We start from the raw sequence: 16,238 nt of genomic DNA, 5'->3' as shown, positions 1-16,238 counted from the left end.
AATAATGATGTTAAGAAAATTTTATTAGGCAGTTGGTTCTGTAGAAGAACTACTTTGTGGCATATTATAGGTGAGAAATTTCTCTCCAGAGCCTTTTACCTTTTTGATTCAGGCAGAATTTTAGATGATCTTCAAGGTAGTTATTACCAAATGATTTATGAACCTCAATAGTCATGAAGAAAAATTAAGAATTTGAATAATTGGAAAAGAAGAAAGTTATTTAAATCAGACTTTGAGTTTATCTGCTTAAATTGAACTCATCTGTTTAAGTCATTATTGTCTAATTTGAACCTTCTGCCCCTCTTAGATACCTAAAAAATTTCTTCTGGGATTCTTACTTCATTTAAAAAAAAATGTTCATTGCTTCCCTTGGGCTAGGGGAATGCAGTGTCTGGAGTGAAGCCTGAATTTATTTCATGCTCTCTCTTTTTCAGAAAGAAAAGGCAATTGTGGGATTAGCTTGACATGCTTTATTTCTTAAACATTTGGGAAAAGAATATCCTTCCCCATTACTCTTTTGAGATTTCCAGAAACCCTGAATGATCATGGTGACTCATAACCAGCTGGCTTTGTATGGCTTTCTGAGGGGAAAGCAGACTCCTAAGTGAAAGACAGGCTTTTCCTAGCTCACTTGCACACTTACTGGGAAGGACCATGAAGGGTGGGACCGTAGAGCCCTGAAGTGGACAGGTGAAAACAGGGGACAGTTCTGCATTTAATCTCTGTGTAGGTCTTCTTCGTACATCATAACAGGTGGCTTAGTGGTTTAAAAGAATGGTTTCTTCTCTGTTTGCTCCCCTCCACCCTCAGTAAACTGATGTTCCAGAGAGATTCTTTAGGTGTATTCTGTGGCTCTCTGTGCTGTAGACAGACCATTAAGAACTCCAAGGTGGACACTTCCCCATTTTGAGAAGCGAGGTCTTAGGGGATTCAGAGCCTTCTAATTGCACCTCTTAGGGCTGTAGGCTTTAGGTTGATCTGGGTCTAGATCTGTCCAGGTAAGTCACACATCCGATTGTGGGTATTCTCTTTAAATTAAATGCCGTCTGTTAGGATGCAGGATTCTGGACCTTGCTTCTTCTCTCTATGTACCATTTACCTCTTTCTATCGCTTGACCAGCATGCGGACTTCCATTTGCTAAACTGTCCACTCTGTCCTTAATCCTTCCAATTGGATTTAGCTTCTGAAATGTTTGTGTCAATGCCTTTGGTGCTTTTCTGCCAACTCTGTTGACTTTATTTATTTATTTTTTTCTGTTAGATTTCAGGCTTCTCCATCTCTCAGCATTTCCAGTATTGATGGTGAACCATTTTCTCAGGCCATTTAGGGCAGGGGAGGCTTTGGCAGCAGCATGTCAGTGGCTTTTGGCCAGAGAGGTTGATTTCTCACTCGTGAAACTATGAACAGCAGCTGTGCTCCACGTTCTCTCCACTCCATGATTCCGGCGGGAGAAGCAACCCACATCTGGGGCATTATAGGATACAGGGTAGAGGGGAAAGAAATGAGAGGACTGCATGATAGCTTCTTACTGCTCAGGAGTAGGGGCATGGCACTTCCACTCTCATTTCATTGGCCAAGGTTGATGTTGATGGGCAGGAAGTGTAGTCCTTCCCCAGATCAGATCAGGTCACAGGGGTGTGGGGCAGAGTAGATTTAACAACGATACAGCCTCCCACAGCCTTATATTTCAGCTTAGATACTCAGAACCAGACACAGTCCCCTCACGTCACAGATCTTAAGTATGGGGAAGATGTACTTCTTTCTTTCCCAAATGCTTTTTGTGGTGCTATGGACCCTGGTCTAACTCCATCCGTTTCTTCGGATCCTCTTCATCCTCTGCATTTACCCAAGTGTTCTATTCATTCTCCTCATCCTTTGCCTATGGTTTTCTACTTTACGTTGATGCTCCAGAAATCCAGAATTTTTTCGTTTGTTTGTTTGTTTGTTTTTTGTTTTCTTTTAAATCTAGCTTGTGGTAGTTAGCCTTAACATATTTCTGGGTAGTACAGCAAAACAAGAGAAATGCAGAGTTTTGATTTTAAACCATGTGGAGACATTCTATATACTAGATCATGTAGAAAAATAGTCTTATCCAGAAGTCCTTTTGAGGTCTAGTCATAGTCTTAAACCCTCCTTTTCGGAGTTTCTTTGTATTAATCACTGTCTATCTTTAAATGTGGTGAGCATTTTCTTTACTTTGTACCCCCGAATACTTGGAATGGTTATTGCAGAGCTAAATGTAACCTGCTTTGCAATGCACTTTTTATTTCGATACTTCAGTTCCTCTACTAGATTGCAATTTACTGAAGGCAGTAGGGTTTTTTTTCCCCCCCTTCATACCTACACCCCTTTTTTTGCTCAATGCTAACATATGCTTGTTGAATTGAATAGGACTATTATTGTTGCTATTTCATTAATTACCAAGGTGGAGTCCTTCTGTGTGCTAGCTATCTGCAAGTTTATTAAATGATTGTGCAGTTAAAATAATATATTTTAAAAATGTTTCCAATTGCCCTAGTACCTACCCTTTCTGAGCCCACTGGATTTAGTATCTACTCTCCACAAGGGAGGTTCTTTGCCTGAGACCTTTCTCTGGTAGCAGGAGCTCCTTTCTCAGGAGCAGCTCTCAACCTGGTGGCTAATCTGACTAATTGGAGTTGATGAGTGAATGCCCCACTTCCCTTGCTCTCCAGTTATCTAAAGGGGGTCTGACACTTTCTCCCAGAGCTCCCCAGTATGTACAAACTGAGGCTGGGCTGCCCACCCTGGTAACTTGCTTATCATGTACCATGTGTTGGTGCTCATCCCCTACCTGCCTCATTTCTCCACTGTTGGCAATCTCATTTTAATCTCAGAGTTTCTAAGTCTAATCCAAACCAAAACAAAGATTTTATGTCAAAATTTATCATTTTTGACTGTCTCTATTTTGGTGATGCCAAAGAATAATATAACACACACCACAAATGTAGTTTAAAGATTTCTAGTGGCCACATTTTATAAACTAGAAAGAGTGAAATTCATTTTAATAATACAGTTATTTAACTCAGTGATGAGGGAGCAGAAGCTAGTGGAAGGCAAAGCATAAACTGACACCCTGAAGCTTCCCCTCCCCCCTACTCCTGACTGGGATATATGGGATATTCTTCTAGGAAGCTCCCCACTGTCTTCCTGTTATTGCTTTGCTAGAGGGAAATACAACCTTGACAAGGCAAGGTCTCTGGTACCTTGTAGGTCCTCTTTAGCATGTGGAAGTTCTTTTGAAAACCTCCCCCCCGCCCTTTTTTTTTTTTTTAAATCTCTTCCAACCCCTTCTGTATAATCACTTGCTCCTCACAACCCTAGTACAGTTTTTTCTGCCCATGGGTCCTGTCCTCGTGCTTTAATAAACCACCATTTTGCACTAGAGATGTCTCAAGAATTCTTTCTTGGTCATTGACTGCAGACCTCACCCCACTGAACCTCATCTATATTCCAAAATCACATCATTAGTATATCCCAAGTATTATCATTTTACCATGTAATCAATATAAAACTTATTAGATTTTTTGCAACCAAGTCTCTGAAATCTGGTATTTTACACTTACAGTACATCACCATTTGGACAAGCCACGTTGCAAGCACTCAGCCACATGTAGCTAGTAGCTACCATACTGAACAGTGGTGATCAATTTCCGACTGTTGTATTCCATGCATCAACATTTAGGGACTTGCTGGCTCTTGAATATATAGGAGGCTCTCTGGTGGGTTAGTTCCTGTTCTCAGCAAAATCTTACTTACCTTTACTTTTAAGCTGAATAAAATCTCTATAAATGTTTACATGGATGGGTGCCTTATTTAGTCTGTGTGTACATATTTATGTTCTTTCAAGAATGAGCCTCTGGTAATAATATCTCTGGGTCTTACTGCCTTTCACGTGTTTCCATGCAAAATATAGACAAGATTCTTAGCATCTCTGTGTTTGTGTGTCTTTCAGGCAGAAGGTACCAGGCTTCAGCGAGAACTCCGGGGCTATTTAGCAGCTATCAAAGGTAATGTGTGTGAGTTGTTTGCTGTGCGTTAAGTTACTAGGCACAGATTGTTCTTGAAATTCACGAGTGGCGGGATTAAGTGTTAATTACAAATCCGTTTGGTTTTCTGGCAAGATGCACTTGAGCACAGGTGTTCATTCCGCCCACTCCCAAATTCCCATTGAAATGATAATTAGAATATACAAGGAAAAAATGTCTACTGTTATGTTGGTAACGAGGAATAAGTGCCTCCCACACCAGAGATTTCTAGGAAGGTGTGAGATAGAGCGTGCCTGATACCTTGTTTCAGAAAAGCTGCAGTTGGTTTATATCCTAAGGGAGAGCATGTCCCAAGTGTAGAGCACTCACAGACTCACACTTAAGCCATCTAGCTGAAGGGGCAAGATACGGCGGCAGAGGGTTGTCAGAAATCATGACCCTGGACACCTGTGACTTACTGGGATCAGCTGCACTTGCGGCCCTGTCACTGGATGGAGACAGAGAGGCTGTGACATTGCTTCCTGGCCTCAGCCATGCAAGGCAAAGAAATGAGGTGGGTGGTAGAGGATAGGAGAGGGCAGTCAGGTGTGCTCTGTTCTTGTCTGCTGTTCCTTACAGAGCTGCCTGCACTGAGGTAGACCCAGGTGCAACCATGGGTGTGATGGATCACAAGGCAGACTTTGAGATTAGTGGGGGGAGAATGGATCATCTGCAAGGGGTCTTTTTTTTTTTCTTTTTTCCCATTCTGCCTCTTTTATTTACGAGTTTCATTTTCTGCAAGGGGTCTTGGCAACTAGCAAAGTATCCAGGGAAAACTAAGATTCTCAAGCTCATAGTCTACTCCCTCCTTCTCAATTACAGATCTAGTAAAGAGTTATGTATACAAAGACATGCCCTAAAGCACTAGAATAAAATACAATAGACTTAGTCTCTAATTTTGGGTGATGAGGTCTTTTCAAGACCAACCCAAAAGACAGATACCGTAAAGGGAAAGATTGAGAGATTTGACCTCATAAATATATCAAACTCATGTTTATGTTTAAAAAATCATTTTGACAACATATTTAAGTGAGCTCAGTAAGACGCTAAATGAATATCAGTTGATGAAAAGAAAAAAATAGGTAGAACATATGAAGAAAAAATTAGCCAGAGAAGAACCGGGAGATGGGTATTAAGTGTGAAAAATTAGTTTCAAGTTTTAAAAATGGTTTCACTTGTCCTCATGGATGGAAAATCAAAGAATATTAAATAAAATCAAAAGGGAGATACTGTCATTTTTCTTTGAAATGTTTAAAGATATTAAAATGAAAAAGACCATACTGCATAGCACTGAAAAAGCTGTGGGGAGCAGATCCCTTTCATATACTGCTGCTAAGACAGCTTCCCTGAAGAGCAATTTGGCAAAAGCCTCTAAATGTCTATATTTGGGGGGGGGGCATGGGGCATCCCATTGGACACAGCAGTTCCAGTTCCAAGAACTTACTCTAGTCATCTCATTGTGGGTATGTGAAAGTGTTTCAAAAATAGTGGTAAGTAATGAAATCATAATCTTAAGAATAAAAGAATTTTAGTCATAATAATAAAGCATTAGTGAAATTGATTAATAAACTAAACTATATTTAAGCTCATACAGGAAAAGCATATAATTTTAACTCTCATGACGACTCTGAGGTAGGTACTTGCATCATCTTCATGTTATAGGTGAAAAAGTTGAGGTGCAGAGAGGTTAAATAGCTTGTTCAACGTCATGAACTAATAAACAGCATGGCCAAGATACATACCCTGGTCCACATGTCTCCTAAGGCATTGCTTTTTTATAAATTGAAGTATATTTAACATACAGTGTTATATTAGTTTCAAGTATACAATACAGTGATTCAACGATTCTATATATTATTCAGTGCTCACCACGATAAGTGAACTCTTAATCCCATTCATCTCTTTCCCCCACCCCCCACCCAAATCCTCTCTGGCAACCACCAGTTTGTTCTCTGTGTTTAAGAGTCTGGTTTTTGTCTCTTTTTTCCCCTTTGTTCATTTGTTTTATTTCTTACATTCCATATATGAGTGGAATCGTATTTTTCTTTTTTTGTCTGACTTCTTTCACTTAACACCCTCTAGGTCCATCCTTGTTGTGGCCTTTGCTTTTTTTTATATGTATTTTTTAAGATTTAATTTATTTGTTAGAGAGAGAGCACAAGTAGGTGGAGCAGCAGGCAGAGGGAGAAGCAAGCTCTTCACCAAGTAAGGAGCCTGAAGCTGGGATCATGACCTAAGCTAAAGGCAGATGCTAAACTGACTGAGTACCCAGGCGCCCCAAGTACAGGATTTTTTTTTTTTAAAGATTTATTTATTGAGGTACCTGGGTGGCTCAGTTGCTTAAGCATCTGCATTTGACTCAGATCTGCATGGGGTTCCCTGCTCAGCAGGGAGTCTACTTCTCCCTCTTCCTCTACCTGACACTCTGCCTACTTGTGCCCTCTCTTTGTCAAATAAATAAATAAAATCTTTAAAAAAATATTTATTTATCTGACAGAGCACGTACATGAGTGGAAGGAGGGGCAGAGGGAGAAGAAGAGACGCTCAAGCAAGATTCCCCATTGAGCGTGGAGCCTAACATGGGGCTCGATCCCAGGACTCTCAGATCATGACCTGAGCTGAAATCAAGAGCCAGCTGCCTCACTGACTGAGCCACCCAGACGCCCCCACAGGATTTTCTTTATGTTGGCTGATTTTTTTTTTTCAATGTTGGCTGCCCACCCCCCCCTTTTTTTTTTTTTGGATGTGTTTAAATTTGTTGAATGGTTGAGTGAATTCAGTTCTCCTTCTCAAGTCTCTGTATTTTGGTCAATTTTACATCCTTGGTAGGAAGATTGCTGTTTTAAACCTTTAAGACTGGAATAATTCTTTTCCTTACTGGGGTCTAGGAGAATCCACCAAGTGAAGAGTTAGTTCTAGAGGGGCAGTGTCTGGAACTGGGGCAGCATCAAAACAGCCTTCCAATGTTGCAGATTGTGTCCTGCTTCAACTTCTAATGGACTCATTCCCATATGAAGTAGGAAGGACCTTCCAGGAACTCTTCCCCAACACGTTCTGTTAACAAATCATACTCCAAAAAAGGGACCTATGTCTAAATTACTCTGGTCGCAGCTGGTTGGAATGAATTTTCTAACAGAGCATAATTACTACAGGACCCTTAATATGTTAATATAATCTCCAGAAGCTCTATGGGTGGCCAGCATTTACCAGGTATTTGATGATGCAGTGCTTTTCTCTTCTCAAAGTCATACCAAGAATTAGAGTTCCTTGGAGCACATTTTTGGGTTTTTGAGGGACACAAGGAAAGACGGGGATAGGCATTAAATAAATCATAATTTGGATTTTCAAAGGTCTTTCATGGTCAGTTTTTCTGGCTTTCACAAAAAAAAGAACACTAGCCAACTAACTGTACTGTAATGCAGGCAACATTATGGAGGAAGGAGATCTGGCCCTAGAGTGATGGCCCCTGGGTCTGGCCCCAGGGGCAGTGGTAGGAAGATCACCAAGCTCTCAGCTACCTTGGGTTCCTCATCCATAAAGTGCTCCAGGTGCTCTCAGAAGACCTTCAAATCTCTACCACTAGGACTCTGGGAAATGAGGTTACTCTTCACTGATGTCTGGGTGCCATTCACTTCTGTAGGTCATTATTATTTCTAAAGATGTTTTAGGCTTTGCAAGGTAGGTCTTAATGTTCTCATTTTAACTTAGCAGCAAATGTATTGAGCCCCATTTATGGGCACAACGCTGTTCTTGGAGTGGAGATGCAGAGATGAACAAGGCAGAGTGCTTGTTGTCATGGAGCTGGCTGCAGGGAAGGGGAGAAAGTTAAATGAACAGAAAGGCCACGTATACATAGTAGTACATGCTTTAACAGAAGTGTGCACTATGTGCCTCACAACAGAGGACAAGAGACCCCCCCTCCCACCCCCTGAGGGACAGGAGACCAGGTTGGTCCTTCCAAGGAACTTACACTTAAATGCACCCAGGAAGGGAGTATAACTAGTTATCAGGTGATGAGATAGGCCGGAGACTGAGGTTGATGTTGGAAGGACTTGCTAGATAAAAGAAGCTACAGCTACAAAGGTTCAGGAAGCATGAAGAAGTTTGGGCTCTTTGGGGAACAAGTAGATCATTGAGGGTAAGCAAGAAACTGAAATGGATGAGATGTGGAAAGGTAGGAATGCTTAGGTATCCTAACGTATTGGGGTTTCAGTCTGTCAGCACAGAAGGGAGTCATTGCACTACTGTAGGCAAGGGGATGAGTCACATGATCTGATTAGCATTTTAGAAAAATAGTTATTGTGGCTTTGTGGGATTCAGGCTAGAGGACATGGAGCTGCAAGTCTTCTTAAAAGTCTAGTCTAGTATTTAGTAACGATAGTGAAAAAAGCTAACGTTTATCGAGCACTTCTGTGAGAGGCACTGAATTAAGCTTTTATTGTCTCATTTCTTACAATTTCAACTGTGACCATGGCATGTACTATCATTTAAAAAAAGTAGTGTATACTTTGGAAGACTGAGGTCTAGGATGGTTAGGTAATTTGCATAACATCACAGAGATGATCTGTATTAGAACCCAGATTTTAACAAAGGCAGATGGATTGCAAATAATAGTTTTAATTGTTATGACACAGTGCCTTCAGAAATGTTTTTCATAATGGCGGCTGAAATTTGAATGTTAGCTTTGCAGAACCATTTTGCTCAATGGTTTGCATGGATTATGTCATCTAATCCAAATGGTAGATGATAGATGACGGATGTCCAGTTCAGGGCTGTGGCAGTGGGCATGGAAGCAAGGGACTTCATTTGAGAATCAGTCAGGACTGGTGTGCCTTGGTGACATCCTCACGTTGGGAGGATGAATCTGGGATGACTTCAGGTTTTCTAACTGGGACAACTGGGTGACATTCATGAGGATTAGGAAGGGAAGTAGGATGAGGTTTTGTCAGGAAGTTCTGAGTTTGTTTTGGGCACGTGAAGGCTGAGGAACCAGTAGCACCTCCAAGTGGAGATGTCCAGGAGGGAGCTGGAATCAGGAATCACTGATGCGGGGGTGATGGTGGAGCCCAGACCCAGGGATAATGAACACACAAGAACTTCCTCTCCACGGAGCATGGCCCGGATGGTGACATCAGTACTTGTTAATTGTATGTGACTTGTTATGTGTGAGCATGACCCAGCGGGAGGGTTGACTGTCCACGAGCCATCACACACTCTGCCTCCCCTCCCCCACCACTCTTGCTTCTATATTTGCTCTCCTTAAATCTCTAGGAGAAAGATGCCCCATCCTGCTTTTCTCTGAGCCAACTACTGGCTTCTTAAACAGCTTTCTTCTAAACAATGGGCTGAGCTGCCAGATACTTAACAATATTTTAGATACTCTTGTAATGGTTTATAGCTGCTGCTGGTTATTGCCATAATGTATTTTAGCTGATGTTATTTTTAACTAAAACATACACCCTCAGGCTGTACAAAGAGCACTCTTGTAGCAGTGTAATCTCTGCAACATATCTTAGAGGGTGAAAATAGAAACTCGCAAATTTGGTTGCAGAGGGAAAGAGGATGTTGCAGTAAATGCCTTGGAGATGGTCCAAAATTTAAAGCAAGGGAAGTGTTTCCTATCCAGTAGTAAAATAATAATTCTATGTGTGATATTAGGTGCCTGTCTTGCAGTTTCGGAAATCACTAATCTTTTAAGAAAATACTGGATATAGATATTATTAAAAGCCAGAGGTAGCATTTAGGATCTACTCTTTGCTTTGACATTGCCAGGCTACTTTGAAGGGAACTTGGGTTTAGCCTTTTTTTTTTTCTTTCTCTCTCTCTCTCATGCTCTGTCAGCAGAGTAAGTTCTGAATCCCTTAAATCTTTGCTATTCTTTAGGCCCCTTAAAAGCAAAGCTTGTGTCTTGTTCACCTATGTGTCCATCCAAGTACTTCCTATGGAGTGTTCTAGAAATGATTTCTATGTCAAAATGCATTCTTTCCAAATTTTCCATCACTACTTATCCATAGAGCAATTAGTAGTTATTTTTGGCTGCTAGGAGGCATATTTACTGCAACATTTTGCTTTTAGCCCCAGCGAGTAAGGTCTTATATAATTTTATTTTAAGCTTACATTCACAGTTTTATTTTTCACCACAAAGGTTATTTGTCCTACAATACCATCACTTCTTTTTCTTCCTCTTAAGACCTTAAGTACCTGTCTACACAGCTATTTATAATTTCCATCAGACTTCAGACAAAAAGATTTAAGGAAAAACTTCAGAAGCCTTTTGGCATCTGAGTTATGGAAGGATGTCAACCAGTGACTGACTTCTGAGGGGTACGTTTCTTAATAGAGGTTTACTTGTCCTTGGAGAGGGGTGAATGTGGATGCTGGACATCATGCTGGTTCACCTCAGCAGTGGCCACACATAGAAGAGGGGACATGCTCATTGGCTTGCATTCAAAGTACTAGGGGACCCTTGCAGGTTTTGCATTAATCTTTGGCTGTCTACACTCACATGCCTTCATGTCATCACTGCTGGGGCTGCTTCTTTTGGTCACCAAGTTGTTTCAGCTGGTGTGAGCCATACGGTATGTTGTTGGAAAATTCTTTAGTATGCTCAGTGATTTGCTTCATAGAGAGAGGGTTACAGGCTTTTCTACTTCATGTGACCTGGAAACCTTCAAACTTCTCAAGTGCACAGACCAAGTCTATATCTGCATCTTATCAGAAGGAGAACAGGGGCATTCCCTGCCTAGAGAGAAAACGTACCATGAAATACCATGCTGACTTTTGTACCTATTCCTCAAGGACGTACTTCTATCACTTCACACATCTTTTATTTTGTCCTTTTCTCATAAGTGAACCCAGAATAGACTCCCTTACGTCCAACAGGCATCTAGTTGAGTCTAGATGGTTGCAGCTTTCAGTTTCATAAAAACTTTCCATTGTGGAGTCCGTGGCATTAAGTTTTATGAGATACTTTTTATTTCTAAGGAAATTTTCATAATCCCTAGTGACAAAAGCCAAGACACCAACTGGGCCACGTCTCAGCTTCCAGCTGGTAGGGAGGGTTTGGTGCCAGGGGAGAGTTCCTCCAAGGCACCAGCCAAAGAACGCACTATGGACTGTTCTCAGCCCTGTGATGTTTCCATCCAACCCACACTGTCACCTCCGTGGTTTGAAGGAGGGGCAGAGCAGAGACTGTAAAAGACTTGGTGATACTTTTTGTCACCATATTGCACAAGAACACTTTATATCTTTCCTGTTATTTAACAACCATGGTTTTGCAACACACACCAAATGTGTGTCTAATGGAAGTTCTGACACAGATTTAAGAACTCTGATTTAAGCATTCTGATTTAAAACTGTATATGTAGCTTTTAATCATGTTATAAAAAGAAAATTTTTTCTTTTTTTTTTTTCTTTCGAAAATGGTTAGGTCACTTAAACTACTTCCAACTGTTTTGCCCTAGAATCCTGTTAATTTTGCTTCAACCTGTTTCTGTCGAAGCTTTGTTTCTCAGATTTAAAGTCTTTTAGGGTTAATTTTATTTTTAGAGCTCCATAGTCTATGGACAAATTATTTTAGGATTCCTGTGTATTTATGGTTCTGTGTCATGTCCTAAGTGATGGCATGTGTAATAGAAGACATTACTATTGTTTTCAGAATAGGACACCTTGTTGATTTTTTTTTTCAAGACTCAGTATCTGCCATTATCATGAAAATAAGAGAAAATGCACAATGTGATCAGATACATTAGAGACCCTTACGGGGAGGTTATGACTGCAGATGCAAGTAACAGTCATGCCTTCAAGATTTTTCCTTCAGTGATTAGTGGGTAACTCAAAGTTTTTCTATCTTAGAAAAGGAGGGGACAGAGGAAGGGGTGCCTCACCCATGTCTATCCAACCAGAGTTGTTTTTCTCCAACACTAGGCATGCAAGAAGCCTCAATGAAGCTCACAGAGTCGCTGCATGAAGTCTACGAGCCTGACTGGTATGGGCGGGAAGACGTGAAGATGGTTGGTGAGGTACGAGCCAGGAGCACAGACCACAGGAGGCCGGGGCACTTCTGCCAGTGTTCCAGCACGATCCACTAAATCATGACAGGGCACTGTGCACCCCGAAGACACCATACGGTTCTGCCATCCTGATCAGCCCAAACTCATAGTGATTAGTGAGCCATTGTAAAACTACTAGGGGAGAGAGCTGTGTGTTAAAGATGATTTTTCTTCAAAATAGGAATAGTGTTTTCCTGCCTTTCTACACATTTTAGCTCATCTCAGCAGCAGAACTGGCTCAGGGCATGATTTTGTATATGAACTTCATCCCTGCACCCCTTCTCTCCCCATCCCTTCTTGAAAACAGGGTCAGGAGGCGCAAAAAGCATCTATTTCACTTAAATGCCACTGGTGCATTCACTGGTCTGCAGAACCTAAGGACAGATGTGGTCAGCCTGCTAATAGTAATGTAACTTCCAGAAGCCTTTGTCCCTAGACATGTCTTAACACCTGAAATCCAGTTTGCAGCTGAGGGCCATCTGGCTGGCAGGAAGTGAGAAAGTGCGTTATTTTATGCTTTGCCAAAGGCCTAATGGGGTGGAAACCAGGAGTGGTCTCTCTATGATGAACATCTTCTCAGGCTTTAGCTTTCTCATCTGCAGAGTAAGAATAAGAATTATACCTACTAATAACACATTTAAAGCCTCTGTATTCACATTACTGGGATGGTGCTCGGTACATGTCATTATTACTGATGGTAGCAAAGTGCCTGTCAAGGCTTCTCTCATGTCCAGATTCTTTGTTAAAGAGTGGCATTTGTCATGCCCACTTGGCATGAACTCACTGATGAGTGTTGAGGAACAGAAGACCTAAGGGATATGGCCACCCCAGCTCGAGAGAAAGGCTGATGTGTGATGCACTGACCATCTATGTGGGCTTTGGAAAGATGGGTTAACAGTGCAGCCCCAGGTTGCTCCATGAAAATTCTGACACCCCCATATTGACCTTCATAATTTTGTTAGGATAAAAAAGAAAAAGCCCAGAGATTCATTTATAAGGAAAGTTCTTGGCCTTCTTACCCGTTTAGAAAACTTTCAAAATCCGAATCTGGCAAAACCAGCCTCCACATACCACTTTCCCATGCAGTTACTAAGTAATTGCTTTTTCTCACCTTTCTTCAATATGAAGACAACATTTCAACATCATGTTGTTAAATGCTTACCATATAAATTTCTGATGAATGTTGTATAATTAAAAATTCATTGTGAAAAGAATTTTTAATGGATAATAGAAACCTGTGTTACTAGCTTTCAGAACACCACATTACATTCTGTGTGTGACAGATGCCACTGTTGACGTTTATTCCTTCAGAAAATGGCTGCTGTCCCACCTTAGTCCTTGGAGGTCCTGCCAGGATTTTTGAAACCTTTAGTTGCAGATCTAAATATGGGCTCTTCCGATGGTGAAGGAGCCAAACATTACATGTTGAAAGCATCTATTCACATCAGAAGATGAGCCTTTTCATATGGAGGGTTTAAATTTTTTTGTTGGCATAAATTTCATAAATTGGCATCTGTAACAATGAGGATCCGTATTTGAAGTGTGAAAAATAAACACAAGCAGCTAACCCCCCCCCAAAAATGGTTTTCCAAAGGTAGAAATTTCTCTCTCTCTCATAAAAGACTTGGGAGTGAGCAGCCCAGGTCTGGTGACATCAGGGGTCCATCTTTGCCATCCTTGCTGCCTCCTGGCCATTGGCTTTCATTTCTGCACCCAGTCAGCAAGTGGAGGAATTGGGGAAGACAAACCTCTTTTTAGGGACACTTCCTAAAAGTTCATCCCTTTGGCCAGACCTTAGTCTTGTGGCTACACTTAGCTGTGACACAGGCTGGAAAATGTAGTCTGTATCCTTGGTAGCCTACATTGTCGATTAGAACTGGTAGCCAAATTGCCTTGAAATTTTATTGTATTATTAAATAATCCACATTTTTTTCTAACATCTGTTATCTGAGAAAGTACTATTTATCTAATTTGATCATACCTGAATTTTTTTTTAGAAGTTTGGTGAAAAGTATCTTTTAAAACACTTTAGCAGTTATTTTTTTATTTCTCTTCTTCTTTCAGAAATGTGATGTCCTGTGGGAAGACTTCCATCAAAAACTAGTGGATGGGTCCTTGCTGACACTGGATACCTATCTGGGCCAATTTCCTGACATAAAGGTATTTTACTTTGTGTCTGTAAAGGGAAGAATTGAATGGTTCTATGTACTTACTGAAATGTGGGCAAGAGATAAGTGAAATTCAGAGTCCTCCAACTGACATCAAAGACTGTAACTTTTCATTTATTTAAGCATGGAAGCTTTATCCTGTTCCTGTTGGTTTGAAATGAAATGTAGCCACAGAAGTCACATTTTTCCCTTTAGCGAACTGCTTCATCTTTCATTTCTCTACAGACATCTTTTTAGTCTCCCAGATATAAATTGCAAACCAGATACCAAAAATTCTGATCTTCTTTATGTTCCAACCTTTTTAATGTATAACATTTGATAAGAATTTCCATTAGAATAAACAGCAGTCTCCAGGAAAGGAGAAACTTCATTGCAAAGCTGAGAGCAAGATCTAATCTTTCCTTTTTTATTGTTCAGAGCGTACCTGCAAGTGTTTTCTCTCCTTAAAATTTTTTGGAGCATATTGAACTGTTAAGATAGAAGTGTATCAAATACATTAGCAACTGGATCTAGCAATATCTGGTCTAAAACATCTGTCTTATTTGATACTTGGATTCATTGATGGGAAATCCGTAAGCGAAGGATCAAACATTGTAGATGTAGAACTGACTCTGGAGATAGAGATGGTTTTTAAACCATCAGGGCTGTACCTGGCAGATGGTAGTGGGAATAGATCTGCACCCCAGTTGTTTTTCCTGCTCAAGGAGGAATACCAGGTAAGTACCACGGTGCTGGGCTTCTTATAGGTTAAAGGTAGACGTGAACCAGCATTCATCCATCTGCAAAGCCCAGCTGACTTCTGATGTGAATCTCCACTTTTCCCTGGCCTGCTCTGTAGCCATGGCTGAACACCAGGACACTAGCTGCAGTAACATGCACTGGCCTTGGCCATAAAGCATAGTGAAGCTTCTCAGCCAGAGCAGCCCTCCTGTCAATGAAGTCCGTTTCCTTGGTTCCATACATAACGCCTAACAACTAGATGGACAACATCCAAAGTGTGTTTTGGGATGCAGGAGCACCAAACAAAAACCTCACTGGACCAGACTAGGGACATTAATTAGCCTCGGTGGCAAAATGTCACAGAGAACAAGTCCAAATGATAGATTCTCAATGATGTTATCATAATAGGCAGGAGAACACTTCAGAGGGCTGTTGCATGATTTTATCCTCTTTTAAAGATGTAGTTGGCTTTTTAAAATTTTCTGAGAGACTTAAAAAATAAATTAAAAAATTCTAGGGTCCAGTGAGGCTACATGCACTAGCCTATAGGGAATATGTCTTGGGATATCTTCAGATTATTTGGTGGACAGTCAGTCGCATTTTGGCTTAGAGTTTGTAACATTTGTGGAGCAAAGAGTCTCAGAATCATTATTATTACACTTCAGAATATCATTTATTGTGTGGTAATTTAATCTCCATAAATATCAGTTCCTAAGAAATCAGAAGAAGATAAGGGAATACTTTGACTTTGTACTTGAAAATTTCAAAGCAGTTTACAAACTAGCCTAAATTATTCATATAATATACATTCATAGTATGATTTAACTAAGCAAATGAAAGCTGTGATTGACTAGAGAAAAGCACATTTGAAAAGCTGTTCAGCTTCATGAACAAAAACTTAGTATCCTCAAAAAAATGTGGAGGATCTTAGTTGCTGTGGTCCTACTCAGCCATAGTTATTTGGAAATTGGCCATACTCTCTAGGAGTGTATAATTTGAGAAGACAGATACACACAGAAGTACCTGCATTGAAACACAGATTAAAATAAAATCATAATGGGAGTACTTGGGTGGCTCAATTGATGAAGCACCTAGCTCTTGGTTTTGGCTCAGAGTCCTGAAATCAAGCCGCTTGTCAGGCTCCATGCTCGTGGGGAATCTGCTTATGTATTCTGTCTTTCTTCCTCTGCCCTTCTGCCTACCCATGGTCTCCCACTTCCCTATCTTTCTCTAAAAATAAATAAATAAATCT

General features: G+C 40.7%; 1 protein-coding gene across 1 annotated transcript in view; it reads left to right on the top strand.

Moving 5' to 3' along the window:
• The window catches only part of AMPH (amphiphysin), a 247,462-nt gene that overhangs the window by 123,485 nt on the left and 107,739 nt on the right, over positions 1-16,238 (top strand). The window contains exons 3-5 of the mRNA XM_032874940.1: positions 3,975-4,029; positions 11,974-12,068; positions 14,163-14,258. Coding sequence (XP_032730831.1) covers positions 3,975-4,029; positions 11,974-12,068; positions 14,163-14,258 — 246 coding nt within the window. The remainder of the gene's footprint in view (positions 1-3,974; positions 4,030-11,973; positions 12,069-14,162; positions 14,259-16,238) is intronic.

Source organism: Lontra canadensis, unplaced genomic scaffold, assembly GCF_010015895.1.
Source record: "Lontra canadensis isolate GAN:19392208 unplaced genomic scaffold, GSC_riverotter_1.0 scaffold54, whole genome shotgun sequence".
Classification (NCBI taxonomy): Eukaryota; Metazoa; Chordata; class Mammalia; order Carnivora; family Mustelidae; genus Lontra; species Lontra canadensis.
The sequence above is the reverse complement of the archived record's forward strand: the minus strand, read 5'-3'. Positions and strand labels throughout refer to the sequence as shown.